The sequence below is a fragment of the Pleurodeles waltl genome, chromosome 7, assembly GCF_031143425.1.
Source record: "Pleurodeles waltl isolate 20211129_DDA chromosome 7, aPleWal1.hap1.20221129, whole genome shotgun sequence".
NCBI lineage: Eukaryota > Metazoa > Chordata > Amphibia > Caudata > Salamandridae > Pleurodeles > Pleurodeles waltl.
The window spans coordinates 84,475,177-84,502,773 of NC_090446.1; the positions used below are offsets into that span (position 1 = coordinate 84,475,177).

The 27,597-nt window shown below is 45.4% G+C and overlaps 1 protein-coding gene across 1 annotated transcript; it reads right to left on the minus strand.

The window, feature by feature from the left end:
* Positions 1–14,303: 14,303 nt before the first annotated feature.
* On the minus strand, positions 14,304–27,468 carry LOC138246847 (adenosine receptor A1-like). Its single transcript, XM_069201602.1, has 2 exons — positions 27,134–27,468; positions 14,304–14,967 (listed from the first exon to the last, which is right to left on the minus strand). The coding sequence occupies exons 1-2, from the start codon at positions 27,466–27,468 to the stop codon at positions 14,304–14,306; spliced, it is 999 nt and encodes a 332-aa protein (XP_069057703.1).
* Positions 27,469–27,597: the final 129 nt, after the last annotated feature.

A 27,597-nucleotide genomic window follows, 5' to 3' on the forward strand; every position in this document is an offset into this window, starting at 1 on the left:
TTCAGAATTTGCTGAGCTTGTGTACGGTATCTGTGTGTGCATGGTGATGAAAATCTCTGAAATTTGTTTTATGTTTGTGTTTTGGAGGAAATTGGTCTTTTTGAACAGTATGACCCATTTTTGAAGTGGTTAACTTCTTATAACTTCACCTACACAAACATAAAACAAGATAAATATAGAACTGCAGATGAGCAGCTGTCAATAACAGTTTTGGTTCCAACTATGGGCTCCAAGTGATGTCAGAGGCAGGTACACTGAATTTGGCTGAGTATATGACGTCACTTGGAACCCAAGGTGGAAATTTCACGCCACGTATGCCCCCCTCAATGAGCCCCCCTATAAGTTCATCACATGCATCAGGTGCGAGAGGAGGCATGGGGGTGCCAAAATAAAATGACTTTCTTACACGAAGCCAAACCCCTGAGGCTCTTCCCAATCACCCCCTTCCCACCTTTCTCAGACTTTCCCCCGAGATCCCCACCCCACAGCCCTCAGACTACCCAAAATATTAGAAAAAACTGTCAATCTGCCGCTGCATCCCAAGACCATTTAAAAAGATATCAATACCCTGTGGCCAGCCAATCCAACCACACTCTGTAAGACAATACCCAGTGCCCTGCAATCCACCCACAGCCTGTGAAAACAATACGTGTCCTGCAATCCACACACAGCCTCTAAAAACAATACATGTGTCCTGCAATCCACCCACAGCCTCTGAAAACAATACATGTGTCCTGCAATCCACCCACAGCCTCTGAAAACAATACGTGTCCTGCAATACACCCACAGCCTCTGAAAACAATACATGTGTCCTGCAATCCACCCACAGCCTCTAAAAACAATACATGTGTCCTGCAATCCACCCACAGCCTCTAAAAACAATACCCTCTGTCCAGCAAGCCATCCACAGCGTCTAAAACAATACATGTGTCCTGCAACCCACCCACACCCTCTAAAACAATGTGTCCTGCAAACCATCCACAGCCTCTAAAAACAATACATGTGTGCTGTAACCCACCCACAGCCACTGAAACACAACACTGTGTCCTGCAACCCACTCACAGCCTCTAAAAACAATACCCTCTATCCTGCAATCCATCCACAGCCCCTAAAAACAATACACGTGTCCTGCAACCCACCCACAGCCTCTAAAAACAATACCCCGTGTCCTGCAATCCACCCACAGCCTCTAAAAACAATACCCCGTGTCCTGCATCCACCCCCCAAAAAGACTACCCTGTGTCCTGCAACCCACCCACAGCCTCTGGAAACAATACCCTCTGTCCTGCAGTCCCCCACAGCCTCTAAAACAATACGTGTCCTGCAAACCACCCACAGCCTCCAAAAACAATACATGTGTCCTGCAACCCACCCACAGCCCCTATAACAATACATGTGTCCTGCAAACCACCCACAGCCTCCAAAAACAATACATGTGTCCTGCAACCCACCCACAGCCCTTATAACAATACATGTGTCCTGCAATCCACTCACAGCCTCTAAAAACAATACACTGTGTCTGCAACCCACTCACAGCCTCTAAAAACAATACCCTCTGTCCAGGAAGCCACCCACAGCGTCTAAAACAATACATGTGTACTGCAACCCACCCACACCATCTAAAACAATGTGTCCTGCAAACCATCCACAGCCTCTAAAAACAATACATGTGTGCCACAACCCACCCACAGCCTCTGAAACATAACACTATGTCCTGCAACCCACTCACAGCCTCTAAAAATAATACCCTCTATCCTGCAATCCATCCACAGCCCCTAAAAACAATACACGTGTCCTGCAACCAACCCACGGCCTCTAAAACAATACAGGTGTCCTTCACACCACCCACAGCCCCTAAAACAATACCTGCGCTCTATACCATAGCGGCGGTCCGACCGCGATATTATGACCGTGGCGAAAGCGCCACCTTTGGACCACCAGCACTGCCACATTTCGGTCACCAGACAGCCTGGCAATGCCAGCCTGGCGGTGTCGGCCTGGCGATGCCGGCGGTTACAACTCCTCTCTCTGCCGGCATTAACATGGCGGTTTCACCGCCATGTAAATGCTGGTGGAGACGGAATGCCAGGGGCCCCAGGGGGCCCTGGCCAGCCCCATTGCACAAAGCAGACAGTGATTTGAGCGATGGGTGCTGGTGCACCTGACGCACAACAGCATTGTCTGCTGGCTCTATTATGAGCCAGTGTCAATGTTGTTGTGGGTTCCTCCTGGCCCAGCGGAAAACACATAATAGAGACAGCAGGAAGGAGGCCACACTGGTGGCCTTCTGACCTGCGGGGGTTCGGCGGGTGGCCTTTTCCTCCCGCCAAACTCCTATTGAGGGCCTTGGTGTCCTGCCAGACACCTCACTGTCCTCCATCTTGTACAATACAAGTCCTCCAGCCTTCCCCGCTTGTATCCTCCCACCCCAAAAAAAAGAGAATACTTGGGGTGCTTCCACCCTCGCCACCATCCACTGGACCTTCCCTCCTCCCAGGCCATGGATGTGCTCTTAGCTCTCCATGAAGCGGCAGAGAGCTGGTACCCGCCTGACACCTCCACAGAGCACCCTCAGCCGCAGGTCTTTTCAAGGGCCGGGCACCAGTGCCCCTTCATGGGGTCTGCAGAGTCCCTCAGTACCCCACTACCTCCTGGTCTCAGAGCCTTCACTGAGAAATGTCACAGCGAGTAACACACCTTGAATCTGTATTCAAGCTAGTGGCGTCCTGTGGAAGCCAACGCATGACATAGGAGCAGAAACAATAGTGTAACATGACATGACACGGCATGACATAATTTAACATGACACAACATATCTAAATATAACAAAATAACAGAACTAGTCCATAGGTCCAAGTTCAGACCCAAAGGAACTGAAATATGTTGCCTCTCTGAAGGAGCAGCCAGTGTGCATACATTATATTCTCCAGAGAATTACTTCTTTCTCTGTAACTTCTTTGAATAGTAATGATCTATGCGCTGTATAACCAAGTTATGAAAGGAAAAATTTTACTAACACATTTCTGAAGTGCAACTGCTTCTTAACCATTAAAGTCCAGGTAGGATAGTTCGCATTACTCTTTTGGAGACATGCTTTGTCTGTACATGGGCAGTGCATTTGATCATTGATTATAGCTGATCTCAGACATGTTGTGTAAATCCCAAGTACCTCCCAATGTTACTTGAAACTTTGCTTTACTTATTGTAATGTGTCATCCTGGAGACAGAGATCCAGGTTGAAACTGACTGTGGGATGCAGGCAGATGATGCACTAGAGAGGCAAGTCGGCTGGCGGAGCTTCCATGCCATTGGCCGCCCCCGTGATGTCGCCGGGTCTCACTTTCTATTGGTTGGTTTGACTCCAAATGGACCTTATAATGTACAGCTTTGTATGGGCACAGATAGTGCTTAAGTTGTACCAGTGGTTGCTGGTTGTGAACACCTGCAGTCATTTCTGGTGGCCGAGACTAATTTTTCATCATCAGGCTTTAAACTAGATTATCAGAGGAAAGTGTAGTGTTTTCTAAACTTACTGAGTTTCCACTCCCCTAAATTGTAGTGCCTGAGTTCTTATTTAAAAGTTTGCACACACCCATGTGTCAAACATGATCTACATCAGCTGGTGATATTTTCTGGCAATAAGCGCAGTGAACCAGAAAAAAATAATTTGCCACAGAGATAGAAATACCAGATGTCCAAGTAAATTGGCCATAGTTATCAACTTTCTCCTGGTCAAGTGAATTCTTTTTCAAAAGAAGTACAATTCAAGCAATTCTTAAACTGATGGGCATAATTCCAGAGGTCATATATATGTTTATAATATTCTTGCCAGCTACTGTTCATTCCAGTACCAAATTTTTAAATAGCATAGCTGAGAGCAGGTCTGCCATTGAACCTGATGGCCTACCAAGCCGCCAAAGATCCACCCAGTCATATATATTCAATGACAAAAATTGTGAGAGCTATTGAGGGGCAGAGGACATAAGGACTGCGGAAGAAGAATCTAAGATGCTTTGGTCTCTATTGTCAATTAAAGATTGGTATTCTTTGTTATTGGAATAAATAAATCTGCAAACTGTTGACATTTGTCTTTTGAAGCAAGGATATCATTAACAACATAGATCTCTTTGAGTTCTCTAATAGTCTCCAAGATGGTTTTGTTATTGGGAGCAGAAAAAAATCATCTGAAGTGAAATCAGACATTTTAGCAATTTCTTTAGTATTTCTTAAACTTGTTCTTACAGGTGATACATTATTGTTTTGCTTCAGATGAGTAATCATCTCACACAATAGTTAAATCTTCTGTAAACCAGCTATTTACATGATTTCACTTTCAAACCTTGCTTGGCTTGTAGAGGTACAAGCTCAATGAGAATTGACATAATCTGAATCTAATAAGCTTTAAGTAACCTATTAGGGCTTCACAGCATGTAGGGGTAAGGGAATGCAATAATTTAGCTTCTTCATTGATATTAAAATTCTTCTGATTGAGGACCTGCCCGGTTACAGTGAAACTTGGCTCGTTATTGGCACATGTGGGTAAGACCCATCCAAATTGTATAATTCGGTGATTAAACCATGAGATAGAAATTGATGGAGCACTTTGGCAAAAAATACTCCATTCATCATGTAGTCAGCGTCATGCGTCGAGGTACATGAAGGATTCTGAAAGTTAAGTAGAGAAAAATACTCTCTAAAATTGCAGTGGATTTTGTTAGTAGGGTCACTGAAATGAATATTAAAACTGCCAGTAATTACACTGTTGATTTTGTCAGTAACTGAGTTGGTAATATGAAACATTACTAAGTTGAGTGCTATTCGTTAGGCAGGTTTATCTGAGAACCCCTGCGATTGGAGATTTTGCGATGTGACCTGATAATCTGTAGGTCGCATCACAAATGAAAGACTGATCGCATAAAATAGGTGCACAATTTGCAATGACTTTTTTGTGTCTGGTCTTATCTAACTTCTGGTCCATAGTTTTTGTAACAAATAATTGGTATTAAGTAAACCCTTTTCTAATAAGGATTGGTAATTCTACAACAAATGAAAGATAATGGAATAAATTATAGAATAATTTTAGATTAATCGCTTTAATTCACCAGCAGATAGGCCATTAATCCAGTATGTACACTATATTACTTAAACATTAATGTCATTTTTATATTATATTTGGCTAATGTATTAATTTACCAGACACTGATCCAGTTCACATTATAACGATCATTATGTTTACAGGAGGCAGATGTACAACATTCCATCATTGAGATATACAATCAGTTAGGATCCTAAGGACCAAAAGTGGATATATGTCCTGCTCTTCAGAATTTTGGTGACTACATGTAAAGAGAGAAGGAGTTAGGGTTCCCTTGTAACAATTAATAATACATATTATTAATGAAACCAAATACATCGATGTAATTAGTGATGAAATAGACAGTTCCTGTGTATGACATGGAAATAATGTTTTTTGTCATCTGATTGCTATATTCTATAGTTTTACCTTTTTTGTGTTTTCTTGATATTACTCTATCATTTACCCCTGAGGGAGCAGGACACATGGTGAAACACAAGATAGCTAATGAGAAAATATTGTTTTTAAGACCCATTTGGCAATACATTAAACTCTGTGCTTGGATCAAGATAAGTACAGATTTGTGTGGAAATAAATAGGGACACGTAAAGAAAGGATTCAGTTGTGTAGAGGGAAAGGGTGATAACAGCTGGGCGTAACGGTAGCCCTTGCCATGTATTTCCTTTCCTCGCCTATGCAAAAAGAACAAATGTCAGCTGGCCCAACACTCGTTGCAGGATCCTCAAGCTAGACTACAGCTCTACCACTACTTGGCACTAACTTCCAACAAGGCTGCTTCAAAAGTGATTCTCCATTGATGCTTCGCACTGTGATTTACACACAACTGCACTGCTAAGCAACCGTTTCAACTAATAGAAGCAGGCATATCACATACTTTCCTATTCATTACTATGGCCCTCATTCCAACCCTGGCGGTCATGGACCGCCAGGGTGGATGGCCACGGAAGCACCGCCAACAGGCTGGCGGTGCTTCATGTGGCATTCCGACCACAGCTGTAAAGCCGCGGTCGCCAGCCGGGTCCGGCGGTTTCCCGCCGGATTACCCCCGGCTGGGAGAATCCTCCATGGCGGCGCTGCTTGCAGTGCCGCCATGGGGATTCCGACCCCCTTCCCGCCAGCCTGAACAGGATGGCGGGAACGGGTGTTGTGGGGCCCCTGGGGGCCCCTGCACCACCCATGCCACTGGCATGGGCAGTGCTGGGGCCCCCTAACAGGGCCCTAGCATGATTTTCACTGTCTGCATTGCAGACAGTGAAAATCGCGACGGGTGCAACTTCACCCGTCGCACCCCTGCAACACCGCCGGCTCCATTCGGAGCCGGCTTCAATGTTGCAGGGCCTTTCCCGCTGGGCCGGCGGGCGCTCCCTTGGCGGGCGCCCGCCAGCCCAGCGGGAAAGCCAGAATGGCCTCTGCGCCAAGTGGCGGTTCCCGCTTGGCGGGCGTAGGAATGACCCCCTATGTCTTTCAAACAATCTTTTTTATCATGAGCATAGTTTGTGTGTTGTTTTATATTAAAAAAGGCATCTAGTCTTTTTTGGTGTTACAAACACTGGAGTAAGCAATATTTATAGTTCTCAGATTTTGCAGCTTCCCCAATTCACCAGGAGTAACCACGAATCTCCATGTTTGCGTGAATTTGTATTGGGCATACTGTTTCACTCTTCCACATCTCATTAAACTTACAGACATCTGTTCCTCGTCCATCAAGTGGCGGCCTTTATAGAGTTCCAATTGACAATTCCATTCAATTGTTACTGTTCAGTGCAAAGTATTTCTGAAATTCTGCTTCTATTGAATTCTTTGTTGCTGTTATTTATCATTATCTAGTCTGATGTACCTCTACATCAATCCATTTACAGGGTGATGTCAATCCTCCATGGTCCTTCCAAGCCACTCTTGGTGACTCTGACTTTATTCTTATTTAGGACCAAGGGGGTCATTCCGACCTGGGCGGTCTTTTCGCAAGACCGCCGAGGTACCACCGTGCTGAAGACCGCCAGTGGTGGCGGTCTTCCGCGCCTCTTATTATGACCGCTGGCAGGCCGCCGTCCTTTTTCGTATGGAAAGCCGCCAGCAGCCTTACTGGGGGGTGGCGGGAAAGTGGAGGTTGCTAAACCTCCACTGCCACGTCAACAGAATACCGCCCACTGAATCACGTCCCATGATTCGTTGTGGCAGTGTTCTGGTGACGGTGTTCTGGTGGCGGAGCTGCCCCCATGGATCCCGTCCCCTCCTGGTGGATCAACGGACAAGGTAAGTTGATCGTCCGTTAGGAAAGGGGGTGGGGGGTGTTGTGTGTTCTGTGCGTGCATGGGGGTAGAGGGGGTGAGTGAGTGAGGGTATGCGTGCGGGTGGTGCTGTGTGTATAGGAAATGTGTACGGGTCGGACGGTGTGCATGTCTGTTTGTATGTGTGCGGGTATGTGTTGTCGGGGTGTATGTGTGCGTGTAGGGGTGTGTATATGTGCATGTTGGGGGTGTGTGCGTGTAGGGGTGTGTATATGTGCATGTTCGGGTTTGGGGTGGGGAGGGGGTTGTGCCACCTTTGGTGGGTGGCAGGGGGGTGGGGGATGTGGGGGAGGATTCGTTTGGGGTAGCGGGGGTGGGGGAGACCCCTATCAGTGCCAGGGAAGGAATTCCCTGGCACTGATAGTGCCTACCGCCATGGATCTCATGGCGGTTCCCAACCACCCAAGATCCATGGCGGTATGCAGGGTCCTGATACCGTCGGCGGTCTAGTGACGATCCCTGGGTTGGAGACTGCAATCTCCAGCCCAGCGGTCTACACCGCCATGGCGGTCGGAATGGTGAAGTGGCGGAGGACCTATTCCATTTTTTTCCGCCGGCCTGTTTGCGGTCTTACCGCCGCTTTACCACCGACCGCCAGGGTCGTAATGACCCCCAAACTCTTTTCACCTTAACGGATTTTTGTTAGCACATCACCTACATGTTGAAGGGCAATGAGTCTTAATTTTAGATGGCACCTAAACACTTTAAAACTATTATGACAAGCATCTTAGCATCGTGGTTCACAGACATCAACATCAGCCATCTGAAAGCATTGATGCCTATGTTGCCAGATTTTGCCTTACCGCAGTAGGGCGCAAATTCAAAACATTTAACTTTAAGATATGGCCTATACGTTGACCTAAAGAATGATGACATAACTCTTGATTTGTTAATAGACTTATGATAGAAAATTGAATTGTTTTCTTGTTGTATCTATGACCAAGAGGGGTCAACTGGTGCTGTTTTGCTTCCACGTCACTGCACCAATGTGCCCATGGGGCCATTCTGCAGATACGCCATGTTAATCCTTTACCGAGTTACAGTTTCAAGAAAATATAATTGTTGGCAAGATTTAGGTGACTAGGAAAGGTTTAGATATAATGGAGTAACTACAACAAGGAAAATCAACGTTAGTGATGAGCAAAATTGTTCCAAGCTTAAGATGGAAATCCTAGGAATGGCAATTCATCGACGGGGGATGAGACAAATCAAAGGATTCATACATGTTGGGAAGGAGAAAGCAAGTTAGGTCCATGTTGCGTACCAGTTGAGAAAACTTCCCCTCAATATGTGGAGAGATCTCTCCAAAATGCTGTAAAAGCCATGTACCATAAAGTGGTAATTGAACCCTTATATTCAGGATTTTGGTTTTCTTTCTTGTTTTGTGGCAAAAACTATGAATTCCAAGTGTTCATGGAGTTCAAGGCAATCAGTGAAGCTAAAAGTAATGGGAAAACTTACTCAAGCAAACTGAATAATGGCCATGTTTTCACTACTCTTGACATTTGCTCACCTTCTGGGAAAATGACGTAGACCCTAACTACTGGCAAGTCAGTCAATTCATCAACCCGGATGTCCTTTTTCAGTGCCACATGAGGTTAGGACTTGTCTCGATTGGGCCCGTTTTCCCACAACCTTTTATTCTCTTTAAGTATGTCAAAGGTGTGGCCCCCTTTAATACACTGTTGCACTTTGTGCTTTGCACTATATACACTGGATTGTTTGATCATTCTAAATAATAATTATAAACAAAATGAATGTGTTATATATATTTTGAACATTTAATTTGACGAGTTAATGTGCTGTAACATTTTACATTTTTAGTTCTAGGTAAACAACATTTAGTTTAAGGTAATGTGCATTTTTATCTTCTGTCCTTGTTGTCCTATGAAGAAGCAGGGAGAGGGCTTGAGGTGGGTCTTTCTTCCATCTCTGGACCTGCTGCTCCGTCGACTCCTCGTTGGGAATCATGACTTGCCGGTTCCAATGTCCAGCACTGGATTCCTGCTCCGCGGCTGCCACGGAGCCTTTGAGCTGCCAGCAAAGGAAGAAAGGTAAGTAAAAAAATACAGTGTTGTTTCTCTGTGCATGTGTGAGTGAAAGTGATTGTGAATGAATGAGACTGAGTAAGAGTGTGTGTGTGTGCTAATTGAGTGTGTTTGAGACTGTCAATGAGAGTGAATGAGTGTGGAAATCAGTGAATGAGTGAGTATGAATAAGTGAAACCAAGGATAAGGGAGTAAGTGAAGCACTGCGAGTGAGCTAGAGTGACCTAGGGGTGGGGGCACTGAGAGGGAGTGGGTGTGAGTCAGTGTGGCTGCTGTTCTTCCTTTGCACCAGCGACTGTTACAGATACTCTAATTTTTTCGTACTTGGTTGAAGTCTCCACTGTCCAAGCAGTTGATAATAAAGGATACACGTAGGTTGTTGCCAGGAGTAAAAATTGTTTATAAATAATAACAAGACATTGGGCCAGGTTACAATCTTAGCAGACTTGATTAATCTGTCATAAACTTGACGGATATCGCGTCGACCAAGTTACAATTCCACTATATCCTATGGAACTTGCACTACAGCGGACTGAATATCTGGCACGTTTGTGATGGAGTATTCCATCCAAGATCGTAATCAGCTCCGGTGTTCTCAAAGTCTTGCAATATGTTGTTGCAAAAATAAACAGTGCCTGAAATGTTATGTGCAGATGCAAAATATTTCCTATAAGTACTCTTTTCTGATCTGCTGAGGTTTAGCCACCTGAACTTGCAAGGTTGTCCCTAGTTTTTAAGCTAAATATGTAAATGTAGTATCAGGCTCTCTGGAGGCCTGAGCTTGTGGATACGATTCTGTCCTCGTGGTTTAAAGGCCTCTTTTCCTGCCTCCCCGTTTGCTTAGAGCCTTGTCTAAGAATATGGAATCTCTTGATATTTCAGTGCCAGTGTTTTGATTTCCTAAATGCTATATTCTTGCACTCAACCTTCTTATGTTTGCGCTTGAACCATATCCAATGCCCTCCAAAATGTTCTTGGGCCCATCAGTGAGGCCTCATTGGTCAGACATACCTACTGGACAAGCCCTTCTGCACCCCTTTCCATTGGCTAAAACAACCTTTAAAGAAAGTAATTTCTGGGCATATAATTCTGGCTGCACGGCAATTTACTCTATTACTGAGCTAGTGGCGATGGATAGCTAGGATTATAAATTCAATAAAACTGGTTCCAAAAACCTGTTCTAGCAGCTGAAGCGGTCTATAAACCCCTGAGGGAACAGATGGACCTCCCCTGTGATAGGTGATCATTAAGGTAAGGTACATAGGCAAAGACGCACCTACTCAGGGTAGCATTCTACATGTAAAGGTAAGATGTGATTGAAAATTAAACATACAGTTCAAAAGAAAGTTTTGACTGGCAAATTCATTGAGATAGTCACATAAAACGTATTTTCAGCTTGTATTCACAAAAGAATGATAAGCTGGAAAGTGTATCAGAGGTTTCAAGCTATGAGTAGATGGGGTTACCAGATGACGCCATGACACTGGGACATCTTGTTTCCAATCCGAGGCCTTCGCGTAATAAAGCAATGCATGCTGGGAATGGCATTCCAGGTACAGGTCAAGTGAAGCAATTAGACTGGTACAATTGAAGAGAATGATTTTTCAACGCAGAGCTCATGACGTCATCTGGTAACCCTGGTGACCCTGTGCATAGGTGCACTTCAGCGGTGGACAATGTGGGCACATTAGGGCCAGATAACCAATCAGTCTAAAGGATTCCCAATGGTATTCTTGCCTGTAAATAAATCCCATGAGTTTTCCTGCTCTTGTGATCATTGCGCGCAGCCATACTCTAGTTTCTTTCCTCGTAAGAACATTTCATCCTTTCATTGGTTGTCGGAGGTGTAAATTATAGAGAAAGGAAGAAGAAGAAAAGGAACTTCGAGCCACAATCAATATGATATATAGTGCTCTTAAGAATTAGGAAAGAGAAATAGACTCGGAGTTGGGAAAATTAAAACTTTGCATCCATTTAGAGTCCATAATCCCTCCAAGCTGAGATATTGGGCGTATGTGCACATGAAAAGAAACATCAACATAATATTTTACTTATTAGAAATATTCATTTAAAAAGTAATAATCTTAGCTGTTAATCCATTTGGACACACACTAGTGGTTGAAGAAGACACATCACAGCGCTTCAACATATGGAAATAAAACATGTTGAGGCTGCTGTTCAGCAGAAAACACCACTTTTCCACTTGTAGTTCATGTTGCTGCTGCTTGTATGGGAATAAGTCAATATGATGCTTCTGTGCGGGACGAACACAGATTAATACAGAATGTATTTCAAGTTTTGAAGAGGAGGTGCTGTTGCATCCAGGCAGATCGGCTTCAACATTATCAAATTCAGGCGTTGGTTCCCACAGGACATACTTGCAGCCCTTCACCTCACATCAATGCTCATGTGCTGAGATCCCATTGCATTCTGGTACTTGCAGCCCTTCACCTCACATCAGTGCCCATGTGCTGAGACCCCATTGCATTCTGGTACTTGCAGCCCTTCACCTCACATCAGTGCCCATGTGCTGAGACCCCATTGCATTCTGGTACTTGCAGCCCTTCACCTCACATCAGTGCCCATGTGCTGAGACCCCATTGCATTCTGGTACTTGCAGTCTTTTACTCCCATAAATGTCCATGTTTCGAGACCCCACTGTATTCTGGTACTTGCAGTCCCTCTCCTCAAATCAATATTCATCTGCTGAGACCCAATTGTATTCTGGTTCTTGCTATCTTTCACAACGCATCAATGTTGATGTGTTGGGACCCCTTTGTATTTTGGTACTTGCAGACTTTCACCTCACATTAATGTTCATGTGTTGAGACCCCACTGTATTCTGGTAGTTGCAATATTTCATCCCTCATCAATGTTCATGTGTTGAGGCCCCATTTTATTCAGGTACTTGCAGTCTCTCACAACACATCAGTGTTCATGTGCTGAGGCTCATTGTATTCTGGTTCTTGCAGTCTCTCGCCTCACATCAATGCTCATGTTTTGAGGCCCCATTGTATTCTGGTACTTGCAGTCTTTCACAACACATCAATGTGCTTGTGTTGAGATGCCATCGTATTCTCATACTTGCAGTCTTCCACCTCACATCAATGTTCATGTGTTAAAAACCCCACTGTACTCGGGTACTTCTAGTCTTTCACAACAGTGTTGTTGTGTGGAGACCCCATTGCATTTTGGTACTTGCAGTCTCTTACCTCACATCAATGCTCATGAGCTGAGACCCCATAGTATTCAGGTACTTGTATTATTTTTAACAACATTATTTTTGTTACTCAGGTTTTGGTTGACAGTGAGTCCCCGGTGTTTTATGGGGCTTGTAGTCTTGCACATTACAAGCGTGCATGTGTTTTCCATGCTTGAAGGCAGTGTTGCATTGCATGTAAGCAATCTCCTGATCTGCAAGCGAGCTCATCTTTAACAGTTATTCGGCAAACACCCTTCTTTCAAGCTATGTCCCACAGTTAGTCTAAAAATTGTACATATTCCTTTATAATATATATGTGTATGTAGTCTTGGGTTTGGATAGCAAGAAAGTAGAAGCAAGATTTAAAATATGCCCAAACTCGCTAAGTAGATAAGCAAACAAAGGAAAGTCAGTTTCTCTGACCGCACCCAGGATTAGATCTAACGAGGGGAGTTGCCAATTTCTCTTTAGCTTGGCTGGGAGACGAGGGGTCACGTGTTCCTGAGCCGGCCCTGCTGTAAATGTTCCCAGATTGCCGGAGGAGACTGAGGTGGTCTAAATCCGCTGTTCAAGCAGGTGAGATCTGCATTCTCCGAGTGAACAGCAGCTGCTAGGGGCACCGCCGGACTGGAAACCAAGAAATGCAAAAACTCGGAGATGTTATGCCCATTAGTATTAGAAGTGCAGAGGGGTTCCTGCCCTCGTGCAATGCAGGCATTCCTTCCAAGTGCTGAAGGCACATCTACAGAGGCGATGCCCTACTCTGTGCAACCGACCAACAGTGTTAAGTTTGTGAATAAAATAATCGCTACGGACCAAGGTAGTTTGTGGGAGACCACCCCAACTTGCACCACCCACTGCCCCACCCGTTGCTGCCAAATACCACTGCCAATGATACCCATCAGCCAAAACACGTCAACAACTGTGAAGATTTGGACAATTCCACGACACCCAAAGCTATATGAATAGCCTGGGTGAGCTGGTATTATTATTTTTTAAATATGTATTGAATTGTTGCACACTGCTGCTGATGTGCCCTTATCAAAAATGGATAGACATTGGCCCCACGGTGTGGACTGTCAGAAATAACTACCGGCGCTGAGCACCAGCAAACACCGGCACAAATTAAGCACTGCCATCCCGCCCCACGTGCGTATTCTGCCTCATTGTAAATAAAGTCCAGTGCTTCATCGCCCTACAGCTAGGTTCGGGGTCACAAGCAGCATGCATGCATTCATCCATAGGTACAAAGTGAAATAACTATTCTTTGCTGCAGATGCGCTTGTTAACCCCACAACAGATTAAGCTCTGAGGAGGGTGGTGAGGGTTAAGTATGTGAACCTTGCACCGATGGACAGTTGTGATTCCCCACAATCTGGGGGGAATGAGAGCTGATACTGCTGTCCCAGCACGTCAGTAAGGGATTTCATGCAGATTCTGCTGAATTTTCGGGGTAGTGATGGAGGGGAGATGAGTCCCTTTGATCACAGCAGATGAGTGTAGGTTTTCTGCAGGCTACGTGAAGTCTCGAAGGGCGGTGGCCCCTTTCATCCTCCAGCGCTCCCTTACCACGGAGACTGTATTAACTGAGCAGAAGCCATTTCTCAGAAGGTGAGTGTGAGCATCCTGAGGATTAGTCTTTGAGGTTTTCTGGGGAGATTGGGCCCAGTCTAGGTTTTTACAGACCTCTCGGCCACCCGCACCAGGCTCACCACCGTCTCCCGCTTCCAGCGCCGCCTGCACCCCGCAGCCCGGCAGCACCAGTCCCTCGCCTGCTTGTGCGTGAGGAAGACGATGAAGGGGTTAAAGACTGCACTGCAGAGGATGAGGCTGAAGGTGAAGGGCACCGCCCAGTAGGGCACCTGGCAGGTGGGGCAGTAGAGGAAGACGCAGTTGAGGGCATTGTAAGGTATCTTCAGCAGCACATAGGCCAGTAATGCCAGCAGCATGTTGGCTGTCAGGCGCCGCTGCTTGCGCTCGTGCAGGCCCTCGGCCACGTGCGCGGTGGCGGCCACCCGGGCCTGGTGCCCGGAGCCCACCCTCAGCAGCATCAGCAGGTAGAGGGCGGTGGTGGCCAGCACGGGCAGCAGGGTGCAGACCACAAAGAGCACGTACACCAGATAGTCGAGGTTGAGAACCACCAGGTTCTGGCAGATCACGTGCAGCTGGCCCCTCGGGGTCAGCCAGGTCACCCCGCTCCCGTTGGCAGCCGCCTGCCGCAGCAGCTCCTGGTTGTTGTAGCCGAAGACAGGGACGTACGCAAAGCAGATAGCCAGGGTCCAGCAGGCGATGATGTGCATTAACGCACGGATGCGCGTGGCCGACGTGAGGTACCTGCAGGATGCAGAGGGACAAAAAGAGAGCTCAGAGTCACCTTTGGATAGAGACCGTCGCACAGCTTCTATTTTTATGTCCCACATACCAGAGAGTGCAAGCCATCTAGGTGTAAACGATCTTTTGTGGGCTTACCAGAGTTTACAGTGGTCATTACATACCACCGGTTTGCTTTATTTTTACTTTCATTTGTTTGCTTCCTATTTAATAGCCAACATCCCTCTTTTTCTGTTTGCTCCTCCCCTTGAGCATGGCCTCGATTGGCTGTCTTATATCCTTCCACTGTTCACTTTTAGGGGACTGTGTTTTTCTTTTGGGGTAATCACTCCATTAAAATGCATGTGTTTTCCAGCTCCCTCAATTATGTGCTTCTTTTTCTGTCCTCTTGGGTGAAGGGCCTGGCAGTTACTATCTGGTACCGGGCCTCTCCCCAATTCCCGCTATCAAAATGTCATTTTTGTTTACTGATCCAGATGGTGTCCACCATCCTGGATTGGTAAATTAAAATTAAAAAAAACAATTGATTCCCAAGTTATTCTGCATGCATGTTCGTGCACTGTTTCATATTGCGAGGAATTTGCCATCAGGCATGCACACCAATGGAATGATGACTGCGTCATTAAACGTTTCTTTTTTCGTCATAAATCATTCTGCTTTTTCCCTGATGCTACATAGTATCGACAAACAAAGCATTTTCAAAGGCAATAGGCCAGCAAGCAGAGACTTTTTGACTTTGTAATGCTTGTGTTTTTTATTGACTGCCCAAGTCCGAAGGTCTGGGCTTACCCAGGCAGCCTCTCAGGTCTCAAACAGTGCTATACGCTCGCTGAATAGGTGTCACTATGACACCATTATATATTTGCTACGTCCAGGACGTTGACACATACCAAGCTGTAATGACCAACGGGTGCCTCTTCTGCTTTTCCATTTGTATGCACCCTCAAAACCTTATAGATAGGGTTCCTTTTTCTGCTTTTTTTTTATTTTAAATGCAGACAGAAACCCATAGAATTTCCTGTCTGCACTTATTTTTAAATATAGATAAAAAGGGAAATTGGATTGTTTGTTCAGTGATTCTAAATGCTGTCAATCACGACTGCCAGGCCAATAGCTGTGTGGATTACCAAGTAAAGAGGTTAAAAAAAGACATTTTAGTAACGAGGCTTAAACTGCACTAGATAGGCACAAGGTTGATACTACATTTCCCATGTTCTCATATAATGTATTGATTTGTACTCGATTGAAACCTGCCGGCCATTTAAGCATTTATCGATTAAATAAATGCGGAAATATATTACTTTGAGCGTCATTTTCTCAAAAGCCCCCGTTCCCAAACAACCCCCTCGCCCCCTCCCCCCCCCAAAAAATAATATGGATAAACACTGAGGGAAATGTCAGAAACGAAAAACCCTGAAATCCTGGGCCCTCCATAGATAACACCAGCCGGTGAAGTACTTACATTGCGCCACTAGATGTCAGTGTTGTGTCGCTATCTCTGTGTTCCCTCCAGCGTCTCACAAAATATGTGGGGTACACTTGCAAAAGAATACTTAATTTCAAGATGTTTGCGTGCAAGCTGAAGTTTTGCAGGATACATGAAAAATGGCAAGGGGAGTAGCGGTCGGGGTTACGTAGAACAGCCCGAGCACTCTCTAAATCTATGAACGGCATGAAATTATCAGGTTGTGTAAACATATATACCACTTTATACAAAATGAAAATTTCAGTATCCAAGCCAATGAACAATATTTTTCAGAAACTTCAACGTACCTGCTTAACGTGGTAAAGTAAATATGTAACGTGATACGTGAAACAGGGACATTTGGCATCAATTTTATGAGCTTAGGACGCTGCGCCGCAGTCTGCACACAGCCTACTGAGCTGCAATTAGGGTTGGCTGAACAACGTTCCTTCTAAACAAGCCTTGGTGGGCGGGTTTGGTTGGGGTGCTATAGCTTATTTTGACCGGAGAGAAAATACATCTTTAGTGCTCTCGGAAAAATGAAAATCCAAAACACAGTTAGAGGGCCCTCATTAAGAGTGGCCCACATAATTCTCCTGTGTGCGCAGTGGCGTAATAAAGGCCCCCGTAAACCCCGCGGTGAGTGGGGGACCTGAGCTCCAGAGGGCCGCCACTGCACTTGGCCTGAGAGCTCCTGAGTGACTTGGGGGATGGGCAGTGGGTGGGGGGGGGGGGGGGGGCTGGGGGGCGGGAGCGGGTTTGTATTCCATGTACTGCCCACGGAAGTGGGGAGTGGATGAGGGGCTCAAGTTGTATGAATTTGGTGGCCAGCAACCCACTTCCCCAGTTTTACCTGGATACATTCCGGCAGATTAAACCAGCTAAAATTAATCGGTGGGGATAAAAGGCTCAGTGAGAACCTGGACATGCTGATTTGTGTGCAGTGAGGAGCAAATTCTGCATTTTATGGACCATTTTCGGGCGCAAACTCATAACTGGGTGCTGTGTATGGTACCAAATAAATTCCGAGCCAGGAGTGTCGGAATTCTTTGTTTGAAAGAAAGAACATCAGCCCAAACAAACACTAGGGAACTGGTAACGGGGGCCTTAAAGTTAGATACAGATGTTTTGTTTTAATTCTGTTGAACTCAGTTGGTTACAGGCAGCCATAGAGAAGAGAGGAGCTGCTTGCCTGATGCTCTGATGTTCTGAGAAGAGTCTTAAAAAAACCTTCAAAAAAATCCACCCGGGGCCCCAATTAAGTTGCTGGGTACTATTAGATACCCAGTTTACCAGCCAAAGTAACATAATATAGTTTTGTCAAAGTACCATGGCATGGCATCAGCCACAAGGCTGGTGTGGGTGATCTGTTTCTGCTCACTGACCAAAGCCACCTCGGGTTGATGGCCCTGCTTCACCTAGGTGCTGTTCTAACACAGCGGTCCTTACCCTTTGTTGAATAGGCTATAACTGTAGCCAAAGGGCATGATTCACAAAGGTAAACTAAGGCCTGAAATCTAAGTTTACACCCAGAGTCTAACTTTAGAACTGAAGTCTAACTTTAGACCTGAAGTCTAAAGGTTGACTTCAGGTCTAAACTGAGGCTTCAGGTGTGAAGTTAAACTTCAGGTCTAAAGTTAGACTTTTGGTCTAAACATAGACTTAAAGTCTAATTTTAAACCTGAAGTCTAACTTTAGACCTGAAATCTAAAGTTAGACTTCATGTCTAAAGTTAGACTTTTGGTCTAAGTTTAGACTTCAGATCTATGTTTACCTTTATGAATCAGGCCTAAAGTGTCTACATTTGCCTGAAAAGGGTTAGGTTCAGCTTGGATCAAGGAAAATAAAAAACTGAATTTGGTTGTTATAAATCAGCATCTTCTAAGATTTGTTGTGGTTTTGCATGCCGTAAATGCTGAAAGACAACACATGCAAACAGTCAACAAGCAATGCATTAAGCAACCCATGCCTACCCTAGCCAAGGACTTTAAACCAACGATAAAATCAATAATCGTACATAGAAAACTGTTTTGCTTCAAGACCAAATAAAAACATCTAAAACTGAAGCAGAAAACCAAAGGAATAGTAAGACCCTCAAACTGCTTACTCGTTTACAAGTGCCTAGAATACGTCACTCCAGGTAATGAGTTGTCCAACTTCATTTATAGTACACTTGAGAAACAAAAAGAGAGTTCAAATAGCGGGTATACTATTGTAGTAGGAGAGCGAGGCGTTCTTACAAGAGTCTGGAACCATTCAAGAAACAGGTTAATTATTTATTTCATATTAGGCCCTTAGGTTCCAGAAACAGCAGGTAGGTCGTGTTGGGGTGCATCCTCCCTCCCACTATCTCGACACCCCAACATTCCATTACATCATCCACTCTCAGCATTCCAGACACCAGCTCGGACATACAGGGAATGATGACACACAGGGCACTGCAAACTTCCCTTTCGTGTAAACAACAAAGCAATACTCAATAATTCTCTTGCACGTAAAGTACAAGGAAAATCATTCACAGTCACTCAATCTGCAACATATCCAACTGACAGATTCACCCAGCAAAAATCTGGTAAACACTCCAATACTCATGCAGACACAAAAACACAACAAAAAGCAGTCACAGAAACTCTGCAGTTCAACACATGAGCTCCTCAGACCTCATTTCAAATATGAAACGTGAAAACCACTAGGGTGTGGCTACCATTGCGCAGCTGTCTAAGACGCCAGTGCTTAATTTGTGCATGTTGTTTCCGGTGCGGAGCACCAGCACTTATTTCTGATGGCCGGCGCTTAGTTTTCTGTCTCAAGCATTTACTGTGAGCAAAAGACATGTGGGAAAGACGGAGGAAGAGAAAAACAAAAAAGTGTCAGAAAGGGGAAAAGCAGGAAGCTGCAAGAGTGAGCTGAAGGGGCAGGGATCGGCTGTAAATTGATTGAAGAGGCCCAAGGTGGCTTCAGGATTACGCTGTCTGGGCAACATTTATGCATGCAGGATGTATAGTCATGGATACCCATGGATGCCCAGTCAAGCAAGGTACAGAACACACTGGCTTCCTTTGACGAATGGTTTTCCAGTCATTCCAAAGTCTTCACTTTCAGGGCATAAACAGAAACGGAAAATTATACTGTACATCACCTTAGCTCAGAGGTTTTCAAACATTTATACTCTGAGCCTCCCAAAGCAAAATGTTTTGAAGTCAGGACCCCTTCTAAAACTTAATGGCAAGGACTAGGGGAGCAGGAGAGGCAGGGCCGAGAGGAGGGGAGGAATTTTTGAGATAATTTCATGGATACTTTTCCTGTGACTCATATTTCACAATAAATGCGGCCTATCTCCTCCGCCACTTTCACCCCTTTTTCCTCCTTGCATGGCCTAGCTATCGCTCCAATCTTGAAATAGGATTTATGTCTCTTTTTTATGTAGTGCAGACTCGGCCACAGTGCACTGAAAGACTTTGAGGCCTGGGGCCCGTTTACGGGAATGTCACACCGTGCAGCACAGTGAGTCACTGCAGTGCTGCACTGTGAGACTGGGAATGGGCAGGGATGCACTGTATTCAAGGCAATACAGTGCATTCCTGCCTTTTCCCCTGTGCTGGCACCCTTTTGGCAGCCTAGCGCCAGAGCTGGCACTCTTCCACCATGGTGCAAGGGTGCCTGTGTTGCATGCAGGACACCCTTCTGCACAAAAACAATCATGAGAGGCATACTCCGCTTTCTATGTGTGCTGCAGCCAGTGCTTAATTTGTGCTTGTTGTTTCCGGTGCAAAGCACCGGCACTTATTTCTGAGGGCCGGTGCTTAGGTTTCTGTCCCAAGCATTTACTGCGAGCAAAAGATATGTGGGAAAGAGGGAGGAAGAGAAAAAGCGTCAGAAGCGGGAAAAGCAGTAAGCTGCAGGAGTGAGCTGAAGGGGGCAGGTAGTGGCTGTAAGTGGATTGAAGAGGCCAGAGATGGCTTCAGGATTACGCTGCCTCAGTATTCCATGCTCGCACATTTAATTGCAGCAGCCGCATGTTTAAGAGGAGAGCTTTGAGCACCGGCATCTTTTTATTTACAAATTAAGCACTGGCTGCAGCACACATAGAAAGAGAAAGTATGGAGGAGAAATAAAGATATTTCTCCTTGTTACACCTCACTTGAGAAGGCATATGTTTTTGGCACATTCCCAAGTCTAGGTTTTCTGGTAAATCTGTGAATGTGTCAAAAACCATGGGAGTTGGGTGGGAATACCCACTCAATGCCCAAGGAAGGCGTTCCCTGGGCAGAGTAAGGCAATGGAGTGATTTGTTCTGTGTTGTCTTACTCCAGGCCAAAAAGGGGCCTTGGGTGGATTCATAAATCACATGTAAGGTTTGCGTCACTCTTGCACCACATTGTGTGGTTCCAGAACAACGCAAATCGACTCATAAATAGGCCCCCAAGTTCCAAAGTCGGCACTTCTCACCGTTATGCCACATCTCCCTTTTAGGAAAAAAGTGAGCGCCAATATGTGGTACCCACCTTTCTGCAACTCTATGCTACCAAGACAAATGTACCCTCTAACTCTTTTTTCAGAGAAAGTCATAATTGTGATCCAGTGAAACCCCCAGGACTCGGAAATCAGTGGGTCTCTCAGATTTGCTTAACTGAAGATAGCTACTTCCCTGATGAAGTGGGCTGTTTCCACTGTTGTTTCTTACAAACATGGGCTCCCATCTAGCCCCTTCCTCTTTGCTGCCATCTCTCTGACTCTCAAACTAATGTGACTCCTCTGCTTTTTCCCCTCCTCTGGGCCCTTGCTCTGAGGCACAATGCAACACTGGCACAGGAGGTGGGCATGACCCCTCATGCAATCAAGGAAGGATAGTAAAACAGTCATAGTTGGGATTTAGTCAGGGTCACTGAAATCATGCACTTTGGTGGCGATGATGTCCTTTGCTCAGCCTGACAGTCACTCTTGCATTCTAAGTAGAAGGGGTGGGCCCACAGCCCTGAACGATGGGCCGAGGCTTAGTTGAACAGCTGAATCAATTCATCGATGAACAAAGTGCCCTAAATAAATATTAATTGGCCTTTCGCTCTGGGCATAGCACCGAAAGTTAATCTCATCATTGTAGACAATGCCTGCAAAGCCCTAGATAAAGTTGTAACATGTCTGCTGATTTTGCTATGTTTTTCGGCAACATTTGGTATAGCTGACATATTGCTGAACTCCATCTTGGGAACTGGAGGATGGGTTTCTAGGGATTTTAATCATAACTAAATTAGCAGGGTGAGACAGCAAAAATAAATGACTCCTTGTAGCACCCTATAACAATCCCCTTTGGCTTACCAAGGATCAGTGCTGGCCCCTATCTTAATTAACCTACTCTGAACTCTTGTCAACTTCCTGGGTATATTGGGCCAGGAAATTGTCTTAAGAGCAAGGGAGCAGTGTCCAGGGGTCATGGCCCCAGGAAAGACACAATCACTGGGGGAAGCTGAAGGGTAGAAAGCCAGGTCAGGGGCAGTGCTTCTTGAAAGGAGTGCCTTCAGCTTTTTTTTCTGAATTGTAGAAGCAGTGCTTATCTCATGTCAAAGGAGATGTTGGCCATCTCCTTTGACATGGCCAACATCTCCATCGCCATCATATCCTGGGAGCATAAATGGAGAGGTCTTGCCTTCTGTTGTTCCTGCCTGCAAGATTTCCTCTAGACTCTGGAGCTGTAAAGGCTCCTGGTCTGGCTCCCTCCCTCAGACACGGCTGCTTTGCTTGTTAGGAAGCTGGGCTCTTGTTATTGAGGGTTTTGAATGGAATCCAGCTAGTCTTGAAGATGGTCTGGGCTGGATAGGGGAGCCAGAGCAGGTCTTTAAACTTGGTGTGAAGTTGTTGCATTTCTCCAATTCCTCGATGGGCCGTGCCGGTGCATGTAGGATACCTTTCAGGGTGGCGAGGGTGGTAGTGGGGAGATGGCTGAGCTGGGACTTGCCTCTGCAAGAGTTGTTAACACAAGTTAGTCTACTCAGAAAGTTCAGTTTCAGCTCTTCATAGCATCAACTCGCAGCTTCCTCAATACAGCTGCAGATCGTGGAAATGCTAAGAGTGTGCAGTGTTGCATGTACTAGTCACAGTGCTTGGTAAAATAACACTAGTCTCCTGGAGAATTCAGAAACATTCCTAGAAAATATACTATGGTGCTAAAACAGATCTGAAGAAGAGAATTTTTCGATTTCTATATTATCAAGCATATCTAGAAAATTCACTCTCATAAGAGACTTCACAGACATATTTACAGAAGCTGTGTTAGCAAGTGACACTCAGGCCCATATTTATAATTTTTTTGCGCCGCATTTGCGCCGCTTTTTGATGCAAAAGTGGCGCAAACTTACACAATACAATTGTATTTTGTAAGTTTGCGTCACTTTTGCATCAAAAACTAATGCAAATGCATCGCTAAAAAAGTATGAATATGGGCCTCGTGTGTGATACAACCCTTCACTCTGACTTCTGGCCTGCAGCTCCGCCACTTGCCTGATGTTTCTAACAGGACACATTATGATAGGCAGCACTGATAATGTAAAAGCTTCTTGTTTTAAGATTCTGGTGGATCACACTTCTGGTTAATTAGCAGGACAAGGGGCTGACTTTGAGCAAAAGTTACCTGACCCTAAGTAGCAAACATTTACAAGAACTCTCTTTCTGTGCAAATACAGCAATTACATCGCATATTCCACCCAGGGTGAAAAGAGAAGGCAAGGCAAGACATGTCTTATGTAAACTCTGCTTATTTATGATGTGACTGAGATCTGCAGTGATTGCCTGATGTCTTATGTGTTCTTAAATTAATGATCAGTCCAGGCGGTGACTGTGAATTGGTTCTAAGATTTGGGATTTGTGTTTATCTCATTGTCTAAGCAATGCCTCACAGCAACAAACCTTCCTGACTGTACATCTGATTTTTAATATCATTTCTGAATTCAGATTGTCACTGAGACGTGTCTCCAGACTAGTAGTATCTGTTGAGCTAAAAACCTAGAGATTTCTGTTATAGGTCAGCATGTCCATGTAGCAAAGGGAAGCACTCCTTGCCTCTAGCCCAAGCCACACATTGATATTATATGTTAAGCGAGTAGGCTTCTTGGCGCTGGCGACTGCAAGGTTTGAAGCAACTGAAGGAATTAGTAAGGAAGTGAAAAAGGCCAGGATTTGAGTTGTTTTCTGAGCTGGTCACGTGCACAGATACAACATACAGCTAAGGTAAAGCGCACAGGCGGGCGGGTGGACCAGGTCTTCCGGTGCACATATGGGGGTACAGGAAACACGCGCAGGGAATGCCTCAGGTAGATACAGAGAGCGCAGGGGTGCATCAGCTAGATGCGGGGGCTCAGCACACAGGTGACCACGGTTGCAGGTAGTATGATGTACAGATAGAGCATATGGAAGATGAGAATCCAGCATTCTGGGATTGGGGTTCACGTTCATGTTGAGATAAGCGGTGAGGTCATGGTTTATGGTCAGAAGTAAGTTAAGGGGAGGTTGGGAGGAGCATCACAAGAAGCAGTGCATGGGGATAACAGAGGGACCTGCACACACTGGAGCCCCACCTGGCTACCAGAATACCCACAATTAGGGGGTGATTGTGGTAAATTGCTGGTGCAGGATATTTACAGTAAGGGTGGGGTTAAGATTGTGGGGTTGTAAGTGAAGTTTAGTTTAGGCCAAGAATTAGACTTAAGTTTGGGAAGTGGAGTGGGTTAGAATTAAGACTGAGGTAAAAGTCTGGAAAGGGTTAGTGTTGGAGTTCTGGTTGGGGTTTGGGTTGGGATAGGAGTTCAGTTGGGGATGTTGTTTAGGTTAAGTTTGGATCAGTCTTGCAGTTTGGTTTTGGTGTAGGATTAGAGTCTGAGTTAAGTTAATGATTAGAGGTCAAGTTATGGTTGAAGTTTGTGTTCGTGGTAGGATTGAGTTCAAGTTAAGTTTGGAGTTTGGTTTGAGATTGAAGATTTGATTAAAGTTGCAGCTTGGCAAGGGTTTGTTTGCAGTTAGTTTTATGTTTTGAGGTAGGTTATTGTTGGAGTTTAAGTTGAGGTTGGAGTTTAAGTTAGAGCTGGAATTGGATTTTAAGATAAGGTTGGCTTGAGGTTCGAGTTATGGTTAGTAATGGTTTAATTTTCAGTTTTGAAGTATGGTAAAGTTATGGCTGGGGGCTGATGACTGCGCAGGGTTAATGCTGAAATTAGTTTTGCAGTTGAAGTTCTGGTTAGGGAAGGCGATTGGGTTGCGGACGCGGTAGGAGTATAGTAGGGAAAGGAGTTTGAATTAACATTGGAATTGGCATTCAACTTAGTGTTGGAGTTTGGGCTAGAGTTTGAGTTAAGTTTAGGTTTGAAGAGCAGGTAGGGTTGGAGTTTGGGTGAGGGTTGGGCTAGAGTTTGAGTGAAGTTTAGGTTTGAAGAGCAAGTAGAGTTGGAGTTTGGGTTAGGGTTGGGCTAGAGTTTGAGTGAAGTTTAGGTTTGAAGAGCAGGTAGAGTTGGAGTTTGGGTTAGGGTTGGGCTAGAGTTTGAGTTCAGTTTAGCTTTGAAGAGCAGGTAGAGTTGGAGTTTGGGTTAGGGTTGGGCTAGAGTTTGAGTGAAGTTTAGGTTTGAAGAGCAGGTAGAGTTGGAGTTTGGGTTAGGGTTGGGCTAGAGTATGAGTTAAGTTTAGGTTTGAAGAGCAGGTAGAGTTGGAGTTTGGGTTTGGGTTGGGCTAGAGTTTGAGTTCAGTTTAGGTTTGAAGAGCAGGTAGAGTTGGAGTTTGGGTTAGGGTTGGGCTAGAGTTTGAGTAAAGTTTAGGTTTGAAGAGCAGGTAGAGTTGGAGTTTGGGTTAGGGTTGGGCTAGAGTTTGAGTTCAGTTTAGGTTTGAAGAGCAGGTAGAGTTGGAGTTTGGGTTTGGGTTGGGCTAGAGTTTGAGTTCAGTTTAGGTTTGAAGAGCAGGTAGAGTTGGAGTTTGGGTTAGGGTTGGGCTAGAGTTTGAGTTCAGTTTAGGTTTGAAGAGCAGGTAGAGTTGGAGTTTGGGTTAGGGTTGGGCTAGAGTTTGAGTGAAGTTTAGGTTTGAAGAGCAGGTAGAGTTGGAGTTTGGGTTTGGGTTGGGCTAGAGTTGGAATTCAGTTTAGGTTTGAAGAGCAGGTAGAGTTGGAGTTTGTGTTAGGGTTGTGCTAGAGTTTGAGTGAAGTTTAGGTTTGAAGAGCAGGTAGAGTTGGAGTTTGGGTTAGGGTTGGGCTAGAGTTTGAGTGAAGTTTCGGTTTGAAGAGCAGGTAGAGTTGGAGTTTGGGTTTGGGTTGGGCTAGAGTTTGAGTTAAGTTTAGGTTTGAAGAGCAGGTAGGGTTGGAGTTTGGGTTAGGGTTGGGCTAGAGTTTGAGTGAAGTTTAGGTTTGAAGAGCAAGTAGAGTTGGAGTTTGGGTTAGGGTTGGGCTAGAGTTTGAGTGAAGTTTAGGTTTGAAGAGCAGGTAGAGTTGGAGTTTGGGTTAGGGTTGGGCTAGAGTTTGAGTTCAGTTTAGCTTTGAAGAGCAGGTAGAGTTGGAGTTTGGGTTAGGGTTGGGCTAGAGTTTGAGTGAAGTTTAGGTTTGAAGAGCAGGTAGAGTTGGAGTTTGGGTTAGGGTTGGGCTAGAGTATGAGTTAAGTTTAGGTTTGAAGAGCAGGTAGAGTTGGAGTTTGGGTTTGGGTTGGGCTAGAGTTTGAGTTCAGTTTAGGTTTGAAGAGCAGGTAGAGTTGGAGTTTGGGTTAGGGTTGGGCTAGAGTTTGAGTAAAGTCTAGGTTCGAAGAGCAGGTAGAGTTGGAGTTTGGGTTAGGGTTGGGCTAGAGTTTGAGTTCAGTTTAGGTTTGAAGAGCAGGTAGAGTTGGAGTTTGGGTTTGGGTTGGGCTAGAGTTTGAGTTCAGTTTAGGTTTGAAGAGCAGGTAGAGTTGGAGTTTGGGTTAGGGTTGGGCTAGAGTTTGAGTTCAGTTTAGGTTTGAAGAGCAGGTAGAGTTGGAGTTTGGGTTAGGGTTGGGCTAGAGTTTGAGTGAAGTTTAGGTTTGAAGAGCAGGTAGAGTTGGAGTTTGGGTTTGGGTTGGGCTAGAGTTGGAATTCAGTTTAGGTTTGAAGAGCAGGTAGAGTTGGAGTTTGGGTTAGGGTTGTGCTAGAGTTTGAGTGAAGTTTAGGTTTGAAGAGCAGGTAGAGTTGGAGTTTGGGTTAGGGTTGGGCTAGAGTTTGAGTGAAGTTTCGGTTTGAAGAGCAGGTAGAGTTGGAGTTTGGGTTTGGGTTGGGCTAGAGTTTCAGTTAAGTTTAGGTTTGAAGAGCAGGTAGAGTTGGAGTTTGGGTTAGGGTTGGGCTAGAGTTTGAATGAAGTTTAGGTTTGAAGAGCAGGTAGAGTTGGAGTTTGGGTTAGGGTTGGAGGTGGTGTTCGGGCTAGAGTTTGAGCTAAGATTAAGACTGGAGATCTGGTTAGCGTTGGAGTCTGGGTTACAGGTTGGAGTTTGGGTTTGGAGAGTGCATTAGACCTAGAGTGTGGGTGAGTGTAAATATTGAGGTTAGTTTTAGAATTTGAGGCAGGCTATGGTTGGAGTTTGAGCTTTCGGTGTAGGGTTGGGACTGGAGTTTGAGATAACCACTCAAGTTAGGGTTAGTAAGTTCCTAGTTCTAAGGTTTGATGTATGTTATGGTTGAGGGTATTTCACCTACAGATTTACAGGAGACGCTTACGGAGTAGGGGGAGAGCATCCTCACCTAGCCGGACTGGATACCCGATACCAGCGGTCCACAGCGATGGCGAGGTGATGCAGGGAGGACACTATGATCCAGCAGAGGCTGGTGCAGGTGAGCCAGACGCAGGCCTGGAAGGGCAGCACCACCTGTGCGTTGAAGAGCATGGCCATGGGGAAGGACACCAGGCCGATGGCCACGTCGGACACCACCAGTGATATCATGAGCATGGTGATGGCGTCGCGCTGCCCGTTGCGCAACAGCAGACGCAGCACCAGGGCGTTGCCCACCATGATTAGCAGGCTGAGGACCAGACAGACTGGCACCGAGACACCCAAGAGGAGCTTGTAGTACAGCATGGCGGCCCCGGGGTGAGGGTCCTCCAGTGGTGGTCTCTGGGTGCCTGTGACGATGGCCTCTGTGCATCAACCTCTGTGAATGGTCTCTGTGTGTTTCGGCCCACAGGTCTCCCTCTCCGCGTGCCTCAC